Source organism: Tamandua tetradactyla, chromosome 4, assembly GCF_023851605.1.
Source record: "Tamandua tetradactyla isolate mTamTet1 chromosome 4, mTamTet1.pri, whole genome shotgun sequence".
Taxonomy (NCBI): domain Eukaryota; kingdom Metazoa; phylum Chordata; class Mammalia; order Pilosa; family Myrmecophagidae; genus Tamandua; species Tamandua tetradactyla.
This window is the reverse complement of record NC_135330.1, coordinates 62,988,546-63,008,400: the sequence shown is the minus strand read 5'-3', so window position 1 is coordinate 63,008,400 and position 19,855 is coordinate 62,988,546. Positions and strand designations below refer to the sequence as shown.

Genomic DNA, 19,855 nt, shown 5'->3' with positions numbered 1-19,855 from the left:
AAGTGGAATGGCGGGGGTGAGATGATGATTTGTTTATGCAGGGAAATAATTTAAGGCACTACCTCGAAGACAGTTCATTAGATCTGTAGGTAATAAGTGGTGATCAGAGTGTCACCACCAGGGCTGAGCCTACATCCCTGGACTGTGCTCTGTCATAGCCCTGCTCTCCCTGGGGTTCAGGGTCCCCTCCTTTCTTAGCTTGGGGGCTGGGCGAACTCCTCCAGGACAGCTGAGGAACTTTAGCTGCCTCCAGGGTGTTCCGATAACTCAACCCCTGACTGGGCTTGCTCTGGTCCAAAAGCCAGCTGGTGAGCTCCAAACAATGGCGAAGGGTGTGCAGAGTGGCGGAGGCTTATGAATTAAAAATAGATGTTAGTAATAGCCGGGCAGCTTGGAGAGAGCATGTGGGGCTGTGTTTACTAGAGAGAAGAATACCTCCTATTCATGCCCAGAGACCAGGGGCGGAACCACCACGAGTTCCCACATCAGCCAATGACCTCGGGTCTGGGAGAGTCAGCTGAGGAGAGGGGTTCCCGATGGCTGGAAGACCCCTCCTATGGGCACAGGGAAGCCTCTCCCTCTCCTTTCGACCCTGGGGCCTTACCCACCTTTTTCAGATCAGGAAAGTTATATAACTGAAGGGGAAATGCTAACCAAGAGATAAATTCACCCGCCTTGGGTTGAGGTAAAACTTCTCCCTATGGATGTTGCATTAAATGCTCCTGAGCCACTTGAGTAAGGTCAGATCTCAATTTGGTCTTGTGGAGATCCTAAGAACTAACTCAGCTCGAGTCTCCTCTCTGCCATTAATTAGCAAGCAGCCTCTTAAATCTGCTGGGCCTCAATCTATTTATATGTAAAATGGAGATAATACCTGCTCTGCCTACTGCAGGAATATTAGAATGAATCAGGCAGTCCATGAGACAAGACTTCGGAAAATTCAAAGTTCTAAATAAGTATATGAAACAGTCACAGTAGCAACCGTTCTCCCCACCTCTACACTGAACCTGCAATCGGTCCCACGTCAGCTCACCTGAGAGTCTCAGGGCTTGGGCTTCCACCTGCAGCCAGGAGAGACTCCTCCCCACCCTCTGGCTATCTCAGGACAGGGGAAGGGCATATAGGTGTGCGTGGAAAAGCCCTAGGAGGAGTTCACCAGTCGTGCACCTACCCTCATGACCCCTGGCCTTCTCTACCCGCACCCCCCCATTCCCAATGGGCAACATCAAAACCCCACTGCACCCCGTCCCCCTTCCAAGGATGCACCGCCCATTCCTTCCATCTGCTCAGACAGCTGAGAAATCTTGGCGATGAGGTTGATATTTTCTCTCCTCGTATAATAGTTGCAGTAACAGAGACTCTTGCTTGAAGGGACTTTTAAAATTTAATACTTACAATGCATCTGTCCCGCGACTCACCTGGGAGAGATGGGTCTGGCCGCTGCACCACACAGGGCACTTGCTCATTAAAGGCCAAATGACCTGGTTCATTCAGCTGGGCCCCTGGCCCTGCACAGCACAGGCCACCTCACTATGTTAGCCAGTTCATCCAGGCCTTACTCTCGAACAGATTCTCCCCAGTCGAAGCTATGCATGCAAATGGGTCTATTCCATAGTTTTCAATACTAGCTATATGCTGACAATTCCCAAATTTATGCCTCTAGCCTGGACCTCTCCTCAGGACTCTAGAATCAGACATCTAACTACTTCTTTGGTATCTTCCCATGGACGTTTAACAGCTATCTCCAACCGAATGTGTCCAAATCCTTGCTCTGATATCTGCCCCCTCCTTCACTGCCCGAATCAAGTAACTGCTCCATTTGCTGTCTGCCCTAACAGTTAACGGTAACTTCTTTCTAGCTGCCCAAGCCAAAAATGTGGGAGCCATCTCTGCTCCCCCTCTGTCATGCATCTAGTTCATCAGAAACCTTCGTGACTGAATCTTTGCAGCAAATTCAGAATCCAGGCACGTCTTACCACCTGGATGTCTCTCACTCTGCTCCAAGCCACCATCACCTCACCCCTGGATGAGCTTCCGACAGCTTCCTAACTAGACTCCCAGTTCACAGTCTATTGTGTCACAGCAGCCAAAGTGATTTTTTAAATGGTGTCACTCTCCTGTGCAAAACCTTCTAATGATTTCCAATCTCACTCGGAAAAAAAAACAATCAGAAGTCCTTCTCCTGGCCTACTACGCCCATCTGTACTACCTCCACCTCTCGTTACCTCTCTGAGCTCATCTCCTCTGCATTCTCTGCCTTGTTCACTTCACCTCAGCCACCTGCTGATCCTTTAATATCCCCAAGCACATTCTTACCTCAGGGCCTTTGCACGTACTGGTTCCTTGGCCTTGGATGCGCTACCCTAGCTAACAGCATGGGTCACTCCTGAAATTAGAGAGGTCTTTTCTGACCAACCAGTCACCACTCTCTGCCCCCTCACTTGCTTCATATTTTGCTCTTAGTACTCCTTATCACCTAATATATTGTGTTCTTATTTATTTAATGCTTGTCTCATCCTCCTTAGTAGGATGTAAGCTGCATGAAAGTAGGAGCTTTGTTTTCATTCACTGCGGTATCCCTACAGTCTAGAGCAGTGCCTCACACATAGTAGATGCTCAATGAATATCTGTTGCATGAAGGATGTACATGGCAAATATTCTGCAGTACCAACAAAGAAGAAGAGGGTAGCTACTGATTTGAAGGCTGCCCAGGTGAGGCTCTACTATCAACAGACAGATGGACCATAATTACCTGTAGAAACGCCTTTCTTCTTGAAAAAATCTTTCTAGGTCATTTGTGGAATGTATGAAATGATTCAACAGGCTGTGATCAAAAACTGTGTTTAATGAGCTAGAAAACCATCCCCAAGAGGGATGATGTTGCTGAAGCAAGGAATCTGAAGTTGTACTGTGTTGAACATATTGAAGATTGCACCCATCATCAACTACGGCTTCCTGCTGGCACATGCAGAGGCAGCACAGCATAATGGAAGGAGCACTGGACTTGGAGTCAAGAGAGCCACATTCTAGCCCCAGCCCTGTCACTGAGGGGCTATGTGTCACATCCTTTCTTTAGGTCTAATTACTATAAATTTTGGATATCATCCTGGCTTATCTACGCCACAAGACTATTTTAATGAATTCATGAAACAATGTCAACAAGAGTCCTTCATAAATTGGAAAAGTGCCAAACAGATGTGAGCTGCTTACAGTGCCTGGCATAGAGTGTGCACAAAATGTTGGCTGAACAAATGAACTTCCTAAAGTATTTAAATCTCAGGACACTCAAGAACTTGAGACACAGCTGTATTAAAGTGAGATCAATTCTAGAGCTTGTATGGAGGTTTATCTGCTCTGGTGATAATCTATGGTAAAACTACTTTAGACCCGAGTTTCTCTTAGAGACTTGATGTTAGGTAACCCAGCAAGCCTCAGATCCCCTAAATGTAAGACTCTCTGGCCATCTATCATTTCTCCAACTCTCATTTCCTTATCACTTTGGTCTTCTTCTCTTCCATCTAATCCCCCACCCGTATCAGTCAGTTCAGTCTTTCCTTCCGTATGGTCCTTTCCTGTCAACACAGAGATGTGCTCCAGTCACTCCCCTCTTTAAAGTACAACAGAAGCCAGACTGCCTGAACCCTGGATCCTTCTGTAGTTACTGCCCTCTCTCCTTCCTAGCCAAGTTGCACACATTGGCTCCATATCCTCTATCTCTGAAATTCACAGAAACCAGTTCCTTGCTACCATTACCAGTGGCCCCCACTTCTTGATATTGCCTATGTTCATTTCCAAACCCAGCTCTTACCTGCCATTTCTAATACATTTCACAATGTTTACCATTTTCCCCTTCTTGAAACTCCTTTCTTCTTTTGCTTCAGGGTCATTTCTCTCCAGACTTGCTCCAACCTCTATGTCTGCTCCCTCTCAGGCCCTTTGTGCTTGGACTGTCCTCAGATGTCAGATCTGTCCTTGACCTTCTTCTCACTCAGTATGTGCCCCTTAGCAGATCTCATTCACACCCGTGATTCCAGCCTCAAGGCTGGCTCCCAAAGCTCCCGCCCCAGCTCTGACCTCTGCTCCATAAAGCCAGTTGATTCTTTCTAGCTGGACACTTCTGAAAGGCCCTGGAACTCAACATGTCAACACTGAACTCAACAGCTTCCCCCCCAAAATTTGTGCCTTCTTCCATGTTTCTTTAATCAGAGAATGTCCCTACCCTCAAGGGGCTAGCCCAGAGACCCTAAAATGTATCCTTTATTCCCTTCCCACCTTCTGCATTCCTATCTAATTTCTTCCCTAGTACTGTTTTAATGTAATTGCAGTAATATATATATATAAATATAACATAAAATTTACCATTTCAACTTTTTCTTTTTTCTCCTACATGGGCAGGCACTGGGAAACAAACCTGGGTCTCTGGCATGACAGGCAAGAACTCTGCCTGCTGAACCACTGCGGCCTGCCCCATTTTAACTAATTTTAAGTGTACAATTCAGTGATATTAATTACATCCACTTTGTACCATGGACTGTAACTTTTGAATGTCTTTTGAATTTGTGCCCTCCTTTCCACCCTCACTGCTGCAACAGCCTTCAAAATGGTTTCCTTGCGATGATCATGCATCTATGTGATGATGTTAAGAATTACTGATTGCATATGTAGAATGGTATGATTTCTAAATGTAGGGTTAATTTCTTTTTTTTCCGTTAATTAAAAAAAAAAAAATGGTTTCCTTGACTCCAGCCCTGTTCCTGCTTCCAATCGATTTTCTACACTGAGACTTAGAGGGACCTCCTCCTGCAAGTTTCCCATCCAGCACCCTGTGATAGCTCACACTGCCCCAGACACAATATGACACAGCCTTTTGTGATGTGGCTTCTGTCTGCCTGTCAGTCCCCAGAGTGCCGCGTGCGCCGAGCACAGTGAACCCCTGCAGCCCCCGGCACCAGCCTGCTTTCAGACACGTTGTACGTGGACTTGTGCCCACCCCCTGGCACGTCCCCACCTAAACTATATTCCTTCCAAATTCAGCTCAACAGTTCCCTCCCGAAGGTCTTCACCAACTCCCCCCCACCCCCATCCTGGGCAACACGCTCTCTGAGTGTTCCCACGGCATTATCACAGCCCTCCTCACCCAGTCTGTGATGCCCGCTCATTTGTCTGTCACTTCTAGACAGCAAGCTCCATGAGGACAGCAACTCTGCTTATTCACTCTTGTCACACAGAATAAGTACCCAATAACTATTTGCTATAGGTGTAAAAGAACGAACATATAAATTCACGAAATGCCAAACTAGCTTTTCTCCATACCCAAAACAATCCTTCACAGATGCCTCCCCCATATTCTGTGGTTGGCGAAAATACTATAAACAATACTGTGCCAGGCTCTGTTTCAAGTATTGTACTTATTTTAACTCATTTAATCCCATAACAACCCTACTGTTACTATCCCTATTTTCAACTGGGGAAACTGCGGCACTAAGAGGTTAAGTGACTGTAACTTATCTAGCTAGGAAGTAGCAGAACAAGGACTGGTCCGAGTCTGTACTCTTAGTCACTAGAGTTACTGCCTCTTGATAGCATGTTTAAGGAAAACAATCCAAAATTATTAACGGTCTGACGAAAGCAAGTTTTGAAAAACTAGCCTGTACCCCCTCCCTCCCAAGAAATGAAACAGTCATTATTTTTTGAATTATCTCTTGCTTTTGGCTTAGTCATACCTTGAACTCCTTCAACCAGGGAAGATAACCGTGTAGGCAGCAGGACATCCGCACTCACCAGGAGGGCCCAGCTCAGGTCCCCAGGGCTGCAGGCCCCTCAGCAGATGGCTCTTGCCTCTGAGTTGCCTCCCACCTGGAAAGCCATTCCCTTGCCCACCTCACCTTGTCCCCGATGCCCTCAGCCTCCTCGGCCAAGAGGTACACGTTGCTGCCGTCGGCCAGCAGCAGGGCCGTGTCGGTGGTGGAAGAGGAGCGGGGGCGGCACTGGTGCTGGTGCAGGATGGCGGCCAGGCTGCTGTCCTGGGGGGTCTTGCGCAGCAGGTGGGGGCTGCCGCGCTGGGGCTCCAGGGAGCCACTCTTGGTGCGCCGGCTGCTGCCCCCGCTGCTGCCGCCTCCGCCGCTGCCGTGCAAGCTGGCGCCCCTCTTGATGGAGGGCCGGGAGCGGATCTGCTGCAGCACACGGTTGAAGGCGGTGGGCCGAGCGGGCAGGTCATGCAGGGACATGGCGTAGGAGACACGGTGCATCTCGGGGGAGCGCTCCTTCTCGTCCGGGGAGTCATGGTCGGACATACCCTGCTGCTGCTGCTGCTGCTGCTGGGAATCCTGAGACGCCTGGTGCTCCCTCTCCCGTGACCGGCGGCGGCTGTGGAACAGGTGCTTCAGGCCGTGGCCAAACATGGAGCCCTCTGAGAGCTGCTGGATTTTCTTAAAGGGAAGACATGAAGAATACTAGTGAGTGGAAAGCTCTCAAATGCCTAGTTGGTTGGGGAGTGGAGATGGTGGGGCATCTGTTCTTGAGAGACCAGCATAGCTACTATAGCTGCTTGAATCTGGAAGTCACAACCAAAAGGTCACCTTGCAGACCCACCCTTTTCATTCCCAAAGAAATGCACCCCAATAGCTCCCCACAGGATATGCCAAATCAACATGTGGAGTCAGGGTAACCAAGAGTGATGTTCTATGGCTACTGTCTGAGGCTCAGTGGCACACAGGGAGCACATGGTTCACTGGGTTGTATCCTCCCGGACTGATTCTCCCCTATTGTCCCTCCCGCCTTCTAAGTTAAGTCCTCCTTCAAGCTGCACTGGCCCTTTCAGGTATCCATCTCCAAAGGTGTCTCACTGTGATGCTTCCTGGGAAAATCAGGGTCATACAACTTATATTTTTGTAGTAGACACTGCTAACTGCCTATGCAGTATCTATGCCCCTTTCTTTCTTACTAGCAAAAGTGCAAACAAAGCCTAATGCCCCCTGCTAAAAACTCCTGCTTCATCAGATTCCCTTGCAGCTAGGAGGAGTCGTGTGTTATAAATTTGGCTAATGAAAAGGATGGTGAGGGTTTCTGGAAACACTTTTGCTTTCTTGATAATGGTACTGGTCCTCCCCATCCGGAATGTGGCAGCGATGCCTGAAGATGCAAGCGCCACTTTGCAACCACAAAGTGACCAGTCCAATGACAAAGGTCTACTTATAGATGGTGGAGCCCCAAGAGAAAGGCCCTAGGAAGTTGATGGTCCATCCCAACAGCCAAGTATGACTTATACTGTGGTACTTGTCATATAAAATAAATGAAACTATCTTTTCTCTACATAACTCTAGTATGATTTTCTGTTATTTGGAGCCAATCATATTCTTTATACTTGGCAATGGAAAGAACTTCTATGGGCACAGCTTGTGACACAGCCAGTAATGTGAATATCACACATAGCAGAACCAGCCACCCTCATGAGTGTCTTTCTTCTTGAATGGGAAGAAACCAAATAAGCCCTGGCCCCAGCTTTCCCTCATAGCTCTGCCGCTGAGACTCTCTACCTGTCCCTCAGGCAGGACTGCTCACAGAGGGGCAGCTGGATGGATTGGCCAACGTGGGGCAACATGTGGTATACTTCCAGGTGTCCACTCTATCAGGAGGAAAGCTTATTTGGTGAGGCCGAGCCCTCCACAGAGCTTCAGAGTGGTTGGAAGGAGTCAGCAGGACACAGAACCCAGCAATTCAGGGCTCAATGAGCCTTAGCAGGCCTTCATCTGTGAGGAACAATTCATAATCTCATGAGGCAACCTCAGTCATTTAAAAATAATATTCTCCCAAATTACAAATATGGAATGTTCTTCTTTTCTAAAAACAATGTTTCAGAGCAGAAAACATACCATGCAGAAACCAAGAACAAGCATTTCTTAGATCTTCTAAGTTGTTTTACCCCACTTTCACTGGTACTTCACCACCCAAGCATTGATGGGGTTTGTAGAGACAGCTGTACTTATAACTGAATGTAAGTAACTACATCCCATTTATTTGTAGAAAAATGTGGGGTTTCCTTTCCTCCTCTTCATTTGAGTCTCTTCAAAATCCTCAGAAGTAGGCAAGGCCCTTACGACACCCATTTTATAGACCATGAAAACTAACTAATGGTGAACTATTGGTTTCGAGTTTTCGAGGTGCTTTTTCTCCTGCATGATCTCACTTGGTTTTCCCAGTATAGCAACAATAGCAGCATTTCCCCTTTTTGATGAGGAAATGAAGACTACCACCATTCCTCTCCAAGAATCTAATTTTGTGGCTGCCCAGAAGATGTTAGATTCCACAGACGCAGGTGCTCCCACGGGAGTTCTCATCCCCCCCAGGGCCAGCCCAAGGCAGGGCCACAAGGCCCCCCTGAATCTGCTCTGGATAGAACTAAGGAATCCAAGGCAGGACAGACTTGGGTGCAGGCACCTCTTCGGACCCAGAGCCAGCCAGCTTCTGTGGCCTCCAGCCCAGGAAAGAGCCAATAGAGCCTCCCTCCAGGCATCACGGATGGGCTGGCCGGCACTGGCATTTGTCCAGCTACTTCTGCCAAATGGTCACATTATATATTACAAATTGTCTTCCTAGCATCCTATGCCAGGTCCCTTCCTCCTCCTCCCCTCCCTGCCCCAACCTCATTCCTAAACTGGCTTCTGTCCAGCGCTGAGGCTCTTTGATATCCACTCAGGTAAAAAGAGTTATCCCTGAAAAAGACTGCACCAGAGGTCCGGGAGCTCGGAGCCATTTCCTCTCCCTCACCCCTAGAAATCGGTGGCGGTGCTGGGAGAGGTACAGCCACCACTACCATCTGCCCCTGGGATCCTAAAATCCTTGGTCAATTAATTAATTAATTAAAAAAATTATACAAAACCATTTTCCAAAGTGCTTTCTGATGCACGCTGTCGCACCAGCCTGATTTTTGTCTAACCTTAGGAAGGATGTGAGATGTGGTCTTTGTTTCTCCATTTCACAGATGCAGACACTGAAGCATAGCACAGTTAAGTGACCATCCAAGTCACAGAGCTGGATCCCCAACTTGTAATGACTTCCACTGGTCCACACACTGACTCCAAGACTACCCTGGATAAGGAATTTACATTTGCCCCAACAGCAACAAAACAAGAATGTGGTTGAAAGGGGAATAAAAATTAGAAACTAGAACAAATATAAATGAAACAAAATAAAACAAAGGCATGGTCTTTACAATTCAATGAAATGTAAACCATGGGCTATAGTAATAGGACAATTATAATGATATGTTTTCATCAATTCTAACAAAAGAGTGCATCATATTAAAGTGTTAGGAATGGGGGGGTGGTAATAAGAGAACTCGGTATTTTCTGCATCAGATTTTGCCTGTAAATATAATAGAAATTATATACCAAAAAACCCAAAAAAAAACAAAAGAACTATTGGTGGCCAAACTGGGTCTGGGGGAGTTAAGTCCCCTGAACTGTAACTGTGGCTCTGCCCACGCTCCTAGGACCAGGCTAAGACCCTTCACCACTCTGGGTCTTCATTTCCCACCTCCTTATCTATCCTGTGTGGAAGGAAAGTCACGGACAGCGATGGTGGGACCTCGGGAGAGCCTCCTTAGCTGCACCCAGGTGTCTGCTAGTGTTCACAGGCGGCGCGAGGGAAAAAAACAAAAAGAAGTCAAGCAATAAGGGTGCTGGCACGCTGCAAAGAAAGGGGTTTTTCCTCACTTAGAAGATGAGGCTGGGACAGATGAGGCTGACATGCCGGGGCCAGGGCTGCTTCTGCATGTGGGTTTCAGAGGAGAGATGGCTAAGAAGCTTTGATATAACATGGGGCGTTTAAAAAAAAAAAAAAAAACCTCAGCACATACACAGAACCAGCTATGAGTTTTGGAAGCGAAGAAAACCATGGTGACTAGCTTGAGGGAACTTAGTCGCCCACGCGGCAGTAAAGCACCACCTGCTCTGATTAACAGGTTCCAACTACTAAATGTCACTTGCTTTTCCACATTGACTTTCGCTTTTCCCCAGCTGTCAGAAACCATTTTGGTGGCCAAACTAAGTCATGTATTAGGAAGAGAGAGCAGGGGTGTTTTAGAGCTAGAGGCGGGGCCCAAACAGAGCTCTCTTGACCCATGAGAACCAGGCTAGAGCTATCACTGGGACTTCCCAAAGGCCAGAAGTCAGCTGGGGAGGAGAGCTTCCCCAGGTTAGGTGCCCAGGCCCGGGGAGGTAACTGAGGGAAATCTGCTCTCTCCTCCCCTGGAACTACCTTTAAGGGCTGGAAGAACTCTGTCTTCTCTGGGGGCACATTCGGGAAGAAAGTATGGACTAGATGCCTTCTGAAAGGTCCTTCCTGAGAAGGCTGTGGTCTCTGAACAGTTGGCTTCATCCGTTTTCCTCTCTGGGTGTGGGTTCCCCCAAAGCGGAAGTTTGCTCCAAATTCTGCAAACACAGCTGCATGAGGCCAAAACTAAAATGCCTCAGTACAGCGGCTTTGATACCATCTGATTAGAAAATGGTTGAAAGCGGCTTCTGATACCTACAGGTCGCTCTCATGTTCTCAACAACTTCCAGAAAAGCTGAAAGGGTGGTAAAAAGTCATCCCACCCAAAGCTCATTATCCTACCAGCAGGTGACCACTATCCCCTTCTCCCGACTGGGCTTAAATCTCCCTCAGCCCCACCAAAGCTTCAGCTGTGGAGGCTCAGTGGGGTGACAGGGTCACCCTGAGCCTTGGTGAGCCTAGGTCGCTAACATTCCTCTTTTTATAGGGTCTCTATGGAAACGAGGCTGACATTAGAGAGCTAATCACTGTAAAAAAAAATGCACTGAGTCTTGTTCTCAGGATGCAAAGTAGATTGAGGAAGCCTCCAGTTGCCCCATTAGAAGCTTTGAGTGGCGGACAGGGGGGAGCAGGAGAGGAACCATCACCCCTGGTTTGGTGCTGACAACCACAGTGACAGAGAAGGGAGTACAGCTGCAACTCTTCAGGCCCATGTGGGGTTTCCATTGGAAACACAGTAATGAAAGATTTTTGGAATCAGTTTTTCTTCCAAAGCATCACAGTTGACAATAAAAAACAAATAAACAAACAAACAAAAAAAACAGATTTCAACTCAGGGGCAAATGACTTCCCTTCCCAAGTTTTATTTTTAACTTATTGGCCCATTACTGCTTAGAGAATTCTGCCTGAAACCAATGTAAGTTGGTGAAATGTCACCTTGTCTCCCAGGTCTATAGGCAGACTCGACCTGACGTCGGCAGAGATTTTTATTAAAGCTACCCGCATGGTGTGCCCTCTCTCTGCCTCTGCCTGTCCTACCCAGCCTTCACCGCCCCCTTCCTCCATAAAGCCCTCTCTGTGATCACACCAGTCTGCAGTATCTCCCCCAGCTCTCAACTCCATGGGAGCTCATTATCTGCACCACTCATTTTGCAATTAGTCGTGTACTGCCTTGTGACATTGCTTCTAGAGCTCTCTCAAACTGTTATCCAACTTTTCACCTGCCTGTGGACTGATTCCTCAGTGAGGACATGAGTAATCGGAGGGAAGGAGTAATCTTGAAACCTTGGTGTCCCTAAAATGACCCCAGCAGAGACCTCAATACACACATGGTGATGTCTATTTCTATTTAATTATTTGTTCATTTACTTTCTGAGTGGAAATCATCCAAGCCTAAACGACTATTAAAAAAAAAGTGATTTAATTCTCAGACAACTAGCTTTTCCAAAGATTTCATCATTTCCAAAGATTTAAAATGCTCAGGCAGGCAGCTTTTTCTTTTGTCTAACTAGATCCCTCTTGCTGAGGCTTAAACCCTCAGCTCCATACATCATCTCAGTAACTGGCAAGATTGAGCTGGCTTGGAATGAGATGGATACAGACCAAGGAGCCTGAACGTGTCTATTGTTTTCACAAATGGTTTAGGGAGGGCAGTGGGGGGCTCATGTCCTTACACCCAGCTTTGTTTCCCAAGTTAGCTTGGCTGTAAGAAGGAAGTCTTTAGTCATTTGGTTTGAAAGTCAAATATTGTTTTGCTAACAATAATCACAAAACAAATATGCTATTCCTTATCAGCTTTGCTTCTAACTTATTACACAAAGAGAGACATAAATGTTTGGCTGATAAAGGTGGACCTTGTCCAACCATGACCTCATTCAAAAAAATACACTATCCTAGTCTATGGGGATTTCCAAGGGAAATATCATTTCTTAGAAGAGACATAATAGAGGTAAGTTTTGAAATGGCCTCTAAAACCACTACTAGGAAGATTCGCAAGCGTTTTTCACCAGTCCACAATGTCCATACTTTTTTTAAACTTCAACACCAATTCAAGTTCTGGCAGATGTTTCAATTCTTTAAGGGAGAGAGTCTTGTTAATGACATTGGTAACTGAGTCACAATTAGATACACAGATACTGAGTCTGCAAGACAGTCCCCACTAGAAGAACAACTAGGGCAGCTGGGAATTCATCTAGAACCCAATGTGTGGCAGTAGAACATGGAGTTTTGTTTGCCACCTGCTTTCCCATCATTCACCAATTCCTCCTGAGCCCACACATGGCTGCTGTGAATGTTACTGGGGGCCGGGAGCAATCCTGGGCCTCAAGACTCTCTGCTCTTCTCTTAGAAGGCAAAGATGGGATAAAACAGGCATCCTTAACCTTCTTCACCTTCCATCCTCCTGAGTTTACAGGACTTTGAGAACAGCTGCCATTCCATCAAAAGAGCTTGGCACAGGCCCTACAAAAGACCTGCACTTGCCACCTAGCTCTCCCATTTAAAAAGCTCTTCTCCTCTTGTTTGCTAATTAATGCCCCACCCTTTCTTTAATACATTGCTCTAAATCCACCTCCTTTGGGGCACCTTTCCTGATTAACCCCACGTGTTCCTGGGGGCATCACATGCGCAAAGCACCCTTAAACTTATATTTCCTTCGACAATTTTCTTTTAAGTATTTCAGCTTGTTGTACCGGGAATTCCCCTGCAGGCGAAGACAGTGCCTACTTTCAAATAACTAATTTCCTATTTCTGAGGATACCTGAAGTTTTATTTTATTTTTAAATTTTATGTCAAAATTTTAAAACAAAATAAAAGTTTATTAGGTCTATTCTATCCCTGTCCCCCCCTTCCCCCCCAGAAAGTTAGTCTAGGTATCCAGCTCCCACCTGAGATTGCAGGGATGTATCATTTCTCAAGTAGAAGTAGGAGTCTCATGATGTGACCTGGCCACAGACAGCTAGCCTCTACCCTCAGAACTCTGCCCTAGAGCCCCAGAGCCTCCACACACGCGTTCACTCCACCCCTGTCCCTATGAAGCAGCTGGGCTTCTCCCCCATTTAGAAAGTGTAGAAACTGAGACCAAGAAGCTTTATTCAAACCCTTGAAATAAAACAAACAAACAAGAAAAGCAGAGAAAAACCAACAAACGGGATTCTTTGGAAAGGTCAGTGCTCTGTTTCTTGACTTGCAGAGTGGGTAGACGAGGCGTCTGTTTTGCTGCTGTTATTTAAACTGTGCATATATGTTTTCAGACACTTTTATATGGATGTTACATTTCACAATTTGAAGTTGTGCCCTTCCTGCTGGAGGTTCAATATCTTTGATTGCAAGAACCCTTCTCCTATGGGCTCTGGTTGCTGAGGCACCTACAATCATCGGTGAAGACTGTGTGGCAGCAAAGAGAATCACACAGGATTCACTTGTGAATTTCCCTCAGCTATCTGGCTTCTAATGGCTTTTCCTGCTCTTTGCTCTAAGCAGGCAAGAAGAAGATCCAGTGTATGTTGTGAATAGAAGAACATGAGCTGGAACCAAATAAGCCTTGGAGTAAAAAACACAATCAGGACTGAAATAATGGAATTCACAGATTCTCCATCCCCCTTTTTGCTTTAGGGAAAAATATTCATACCACTCAGAAGTCCCTGGGGAAATTATTCAGCGGGTGCTTTTGTGAGAGGAAAGAAAACCTCTGGTCAGTACACCCAAACCCTTCCTTTGAGGAAAGGCTGCACGAGGGGTGGTAGAGGTGGGGAGGTTGGCAATTTTCTCCCCTGCCTTCTAGCCCCTAAAATGCATCAGGACAGAATCAGCTTACTCGTATACTCAGCTACTCATCCAGACCTCAGAAATACCTATCACATGCTGTATTTTTAACAGGCATGTGTGCTCTATATTTCTTCAGGCATTTTGTCCCTAAGCTCCTTCCCATTCTCACGGGAGCTGAGTTTTCCTGCTGGAGAATTCTGATGTACTTTTGTTCAACTAACACTCTGCGGGTGGCAATTCCAGCACCTCCTCCAAACCAGCATGGAATCTGGCAGGAGCAGAGGGATAAACAATGGCCACAAATGAACCAAGAAATAAACACAAATGGTTAAACAGAAATCCAAGTCACAAGTATCTGAGGACATGACTCCGAATTGTTGGGTTCCTATTGCAGGAGTGTCTGTTGAGATGTCCCCTGAAGGTCATAATAGATGTGTGGAACAGCTAAGGAGGTCCCCAAATTATCTGCATGTACCTCCTGGATGACAATGTCCAATTTCAGATTATTTTTCAGTTATGGCTTTATAACTGCTCCTTTAACTAGTTGAATAGTTACTGCTTAGCAATTTTTCTTTTTTCTTTGTCACTGTCCCTTCCTACCCCTTAGCCACAGTTCCCAGGCAATCACAGCAGAAATTTACAGTACAGAACAAGATGCTCCACAAATCTGAAGGACCACGGAAGGGGAGACCGCAGGAGGCCCTGAACCCTCTGGCTGCCACTAGTTAAGACATCATCCAGATCTCTTAAGCAAAGAAATTTTTTTTCTCCTCCCCCTACCCGTCAACCTCCATGGAGGTACGTCTGACTTCTTAATATTCTGCGCCTTTCCCAAAGATGATTCCCTCCAACACACGAAAACCATTGCAACGCCTGAAGAAAACAGAAGCAGAGGCTAGGACCCAAAAGTTACTTATCTCCAAAGTTTAGAATGAAAACAAAATCAAGCCAGAACCGCTGCTCTGCCTTGACCAAACATGAATATGGAGTGGGAGGTGTTAAAAATTAAACTTGCCTCTTTCTGGTACCACCGTCAAATCTACAATTGCTCAAGCTTTTACCGAGTTCCTGAGCCAATGATGGAATTTTTCCATCGTTGGAAAACCGTGCCTGGGAAACAAGCCGGAACACACTCCAATATTTCTAGTCCCTTTCTCCAGAAAGAGGCTCAGAAAAGTTGAGTGATTTTCCTGAGACCACACAACAATTCAGATTGCAGTGGTCCTGGAGTTCACACCCGTTCTGACGTCCTGCCTGTAAACATGTTGTGATGAAGCTGACACAGATAAACAGGAAACGGCCCTGCTTGTTCCCCAGGCTCCCACTGAGCTGTTTTCTCCTCCTTGCTGTCAGTCTGGGTCTAAACAGCAGCAATTGACCTTAGTAGTATTTTATCTCTAGGGGACTCCTTTTCTCACACCTGATATCAATTTTGTTTCAGGGAAATTCAGCAGGGTAGTAGCAACTGCAGAGTTGCTGCTACATCTGCCCCTGCCCAGAATGAGGAAATCCCCATAAAAAGAGAAAAAATAATAAAGGTCGGTGGAGATGAACAAGCTGCTTAAGGCAGTTTTGTCCACAGAGACAAAGATACCGTCCAGCTTTCCCAATGAAAGCAACGTGGGGTGGTGGGATGAATGAAGGGTGGGAGAATGAATGGAACCAGCAGTTTCCACTTTGGCCTGCAACTATGAGACGGAGACTAGGGAAGTTTCCAAGGTTGCCTCTCATAGACCCCTATCTGGTCAAGGAATCAGACTTTGCTGGCCAGACTCATTCAGAACAAGCCAGAATGAGGGTGAAGTCTGCAGCAGGAGGCTCAACCCCTCTATACAAGAGCATCAATGGACCCTGTTCCCTTCACCATCTCACTTAAAACAGGAACGGCACCTCTTGATGACAGAGTAGGCTCAGGGGTGATATCTGGGAAAGATACCAGGGTTCCCTGGGCCTGGTTAAAATACAAGCTTCCTATGCAGAGACTATCCAAAGGAACTCATCTTTTAGAACTAAGGTTAGTTCCAAACCTCTGAAAAGGCAGCAGCAGAACCAAAGACCACATTTGAAAAACTAGCACAATTTTTTAAAAGTACACACAACAAAAAGTCAGCTGTCTCCCTTCGTGCCGCTCGCCAAGGAATACAGACAAGTAACATATATAGGTAAGAGCACACTCACCTGCGCCCCAGTGGCTTCTTGACTCTGAGTTGCTCAGGCCAAATGAGGAATGTCATTGGCTTATTCTGGGGAACTCCTTAGTGGCTGCTGCCATAGGATACAGGCTTTATTTAATGTAACCTAGTCCTTTCCACTCCCCTAGCCCAGACCCTGCACCCCCTCCAGAGAAAAATCTCTCTGAGGCATCAGTTTCCAAGCCATCTAAGTTCCTTTCTTGGGCTGACATCTCTCTCAGCCCCTTCGTGAGCCAGCTTGAGAAGCCTGAGCCTGCAGTCCCTGTGGCAGCACCAGCAAAGGTGCATTATTTATTCTGGCTGCTGTTTTAATTGATATATATATCAATTAAAATTATATACATATAATATTCACAGCTCAGCAATTGTCTCAGCAACCTCAGGCCAGAAAATAAACGACTCCCAGCTGCATATGAAAGCTCCTTTGGGTTCTGGTTCTAGCTGCCAGCTCAGCATGTGTGCAACTTGAACTGAGGCCCCAAACCTACCGAAGCTCCACTCGCGCCACCTGTCAGTTCTCCACCCTGAGGGTTGGAGCTACGACAGGCAGGCAGGGATCTCTAAGCACTGGCTTAACCTCTGGCTCCACCTAATGGTAAGAAATCCACTGCCCCCTTTCACAGATGGACAAACTGAGCTCCAGGAAGGCCTTCAAAGATCCCAGAGGGAGGAAACTAATTCAGCAACCGAAACTGACCATCACCTGCTTTGCCTCCCACACTGCAATTTTCTCCCATTGCTATCCTACAGGAGGGAAAGTGATGTCAACTTTTTAGTTAGCATCCTGGATTTCTCCAGCCCTTTGTCTGGAACAGCACTTCACACACATTATTCAAACAATCTTCTCAGATGGGTGAGTCACTAGAAACGTCTGCTGAATAATGGGGAACAAACATAGAGGCCTGAAATGCAGCTGAAAGACAGAGGTTCCAATGGTACCTGCATCCACCCAGGGTTCTAACCCAACATCCGCTCATCCTCTCTGACCTTAGTCTCCTTTTCCCATCACTTTTATCCTGTCAGAGCACTTCCACGAGGGTTGGGGAAAGCTAAGTCGCTGGCTGAGCTTTCCAGGGGAGGGTCTGAGCTCACCTTTAAATCAGGAGGCTTGCTTCGGGGACCCGGGTTGGGCGCCGCGGCAGCACCCACATCTGAAGTTGGTCCGCCAGCGGAGTTAGCACCCGTGCCCTCCCCAGGACGGAGGTCTGCGCCCGGCAGGTGGCAAGCAGCATCTTCCAGCCCAGCTCCATCCTCCTCGCACTGTTGTTGCTGAAGCTCGTCGGATTTGCACCTCTTCATGGTGTATGTGGGTCGGCAAGGGGAATCTGTCCTTCCAGCGCGCCGGCTTGGGGGAAGACCGCACCCCCTCTTACTCTCAGAAATGAGGCCGGGGGTTTAAATTATTAGCAAGGGCGTGGGTGGGAGTGTAATTTTTTAAATTAAAAAAATATATATTAAAAAAGAGGATGTGGAAGGGGCGAGGAAAGGGAGCCTTGGTTACAGCTTGGAATAGTTCACTACGACCTGAGGAGTAGCAGACAGGTCACAATCGAGGCTGGGCAGCAGGAGTCCTTGGGCAGTCATTGGCGGGGGAGGGGCAAGACTGCCCCCGACCCCCAAACTTTCTGCTTCAGGCATGGACAGGGCGGGTGGGTGCTGTGCTGCACAGCGCATCCCTCCCGGCGGGCCAAGCTGCTGGGCGAGGCAGAGCATGGGACAGTCAGCCAGGCAGGTCCTCGTCCGCCGCTCTCTGAGCCAGCTGCAGTCCCGGCCTCGCCGCGCGCCCCCACCCCGCCCCGCCCCGGCCGGCCGCGGAGCCCGCAACGCGCCCGGCCCCCTCCCCCTCCCCCTCCCCCTCCCGCCCAGCAGCCCGCCGCGAAGCCGCGGCCCGCGCCAGAGCCGGGCGGCGAGCGCGCAACCTACCCCGCCCCTCCGTCTGCCTCCGCCGGGGCGGAGGGGGGGGAGGGGGGAAGGAGAGACAAGGAGGGAGTGACAACGGCAACGAGCCAATGGGAAGCCCGAAGGGCTGCGGGCGCGTCTCTCGCCGACGTTTGTAGGATTGGTTGCACTGTGAGATTTCCCCTGGAGAGATCTGGAGGGCGATGCTGCTGCGTTTTAGCATTGCGGAGAGCGGGCTGCGGAGTAGGGGCGGGGGCGGTGGGCGATGGCCGCGCGATTTTAGCAGCTGCTTGAGGGACCCTCTCCGAGAGGGCACTCATGGGATTCCCCCCACCCACTCATTTTACATGGCGTAGAGGAGGCACAACAGGGATGTGTATCATCACTGCCCTTTTTTTGCTCTAACTTTGCACGTTAGATTATATACATCCCTTCAATAAGAAAGAAACTGAGCCCCTCGCGTGCACTTGACCTGAGTACATTTTGAGCTGCAAATGCAACGGGAGGAAGGTGTTCTTCTGCCCCTTCTCCCCTCCCCCCACTTTAGTACTTATCCCAAATGATTCATTGCTTATCTTTATGCTCAGATATTGGAAAATGCTTCTTAAACACAATAATGTATGTAAGCGTTCCTTGCAAACCGTAAAGCATCATTTAAATAAGAAAGGGTTATTCATGGCAGGAGGTCTAAACATTTGGAAGAGTGGGAAAGGAATGTCTCTTTTTCTGTAAGCCTCTGTCAAACTGTGCTGAGCAACCAGTAGGCAGAAGAAAGCAAGTGCTGGGCTTATCACGACAGGGAACCTAGTAATAATAGCCCCACCCAAGTGCCTGCTGCACGCCTATTGTGGCAAGATGGGTTTTGCCCACCCAGCAGCCTAGACCAGTGGGTCTAAGGGTCGTCCCCCGACTGACTGGCAGCACCTCAGGTTTGATGGAAATGAAAACTATCAGGGACCACCCAGATTTACTGAATCAGAAATAGTGGGCTCAGAAAGCTCTTAAGCCCTCCAGATGTCATGCTGATGCACGCTAAAATTTGGGGACCGTTGGCCTAAACTGTGGTGAAGGGACCACTCAGACTGAAGGGACCACTGGATCTCTGAGTCACAGTGATGATGTCTAAAGAATTTTACAGTTTACCGATCTCTTTCATGCCATTCCAGTCTCACTTCAGTTCTGCTAGTCTTGAGTTTCCTGGCTTTCAATTCTGTCTTCTTCCGGCTCCAAACACTCATATTAATGTGTATCTTATGAGGGACTAAATGGTTAAGAATTTACTTCAGAAAGGCAGCTACCTTCTAAACCAGGCAGCTACATTTTTAGAAAATAGAAATTTAGGATGGGCTGGGATTGTAGAACCCCCCCCAACCCCCCACCCCAGTACCAAGCACAATGTAGAAACACAAAGCTCTGTGCTTTCTACATTTTCTGTGGTGAGGAAAAGGCAAAATGCCAGTGTTGACAGTGGCGGGATTTAGGACTAGCCCCCCCCAACCCCCCCAACCCTCACCCCACCCCCACCCCGCTTCCACCCCAGGCAGGTCTTGAATAGCAGGCAGTGGCCAGCACGTGGTGAGCACGTGTTAGCACATGTTCAAGACCTGACTCTAAATTGAAGAAAATGGATGGAATTAGGCTTGAATTTTTAAAGATGCAGAGACCATTATCATTTTGAATCATTCCTCATTTCTCTGCTACACTGAATTTGACTTTAAGTTTGATTT

The 19,855-nt window shown here is 47.6% G+C and overlaps 1 protein-coding gene across 2 annotated transcripts in view; it reads right to left on the bottom strand.

The window, feature by feature from the left end:
* The window catches only part of TMCC2 (transmembrane and coiled-coil domain family 2), a 36,847-nt gene extending 18,866 nt beyond the window's left edge, over positions 1 to 17,981 (bottom strand). Inside the window, exons 1-2 of one of the 2 annotated variants that reach the window (XM_077157548.1) lie at positions 17,322 to 17,981; positions 5,886 to 6,428 (exon numbers count right to left, since the gene is read on the bottom strand). In XM_077157548.1, the coding sequence (XP_077013663.1) occupies positions 5,886 to 6,428; positions 17,322 to 17,528 (750 nt within the window). In that variant the 5' untranslated portion in view covers positions 17,529 to 17,981. Of the gene's footprint in view, positions 1 to 5,885; positions 6,429 to 16,215; positions 17,298 to 17,321 lie in introns of those variants that run through there. The other variant, XM_077157549.1, reaches the window with a different exon arrangement.
* Positions 17,982 to 19,855: the final 1,874 nt, after the last annotated feature.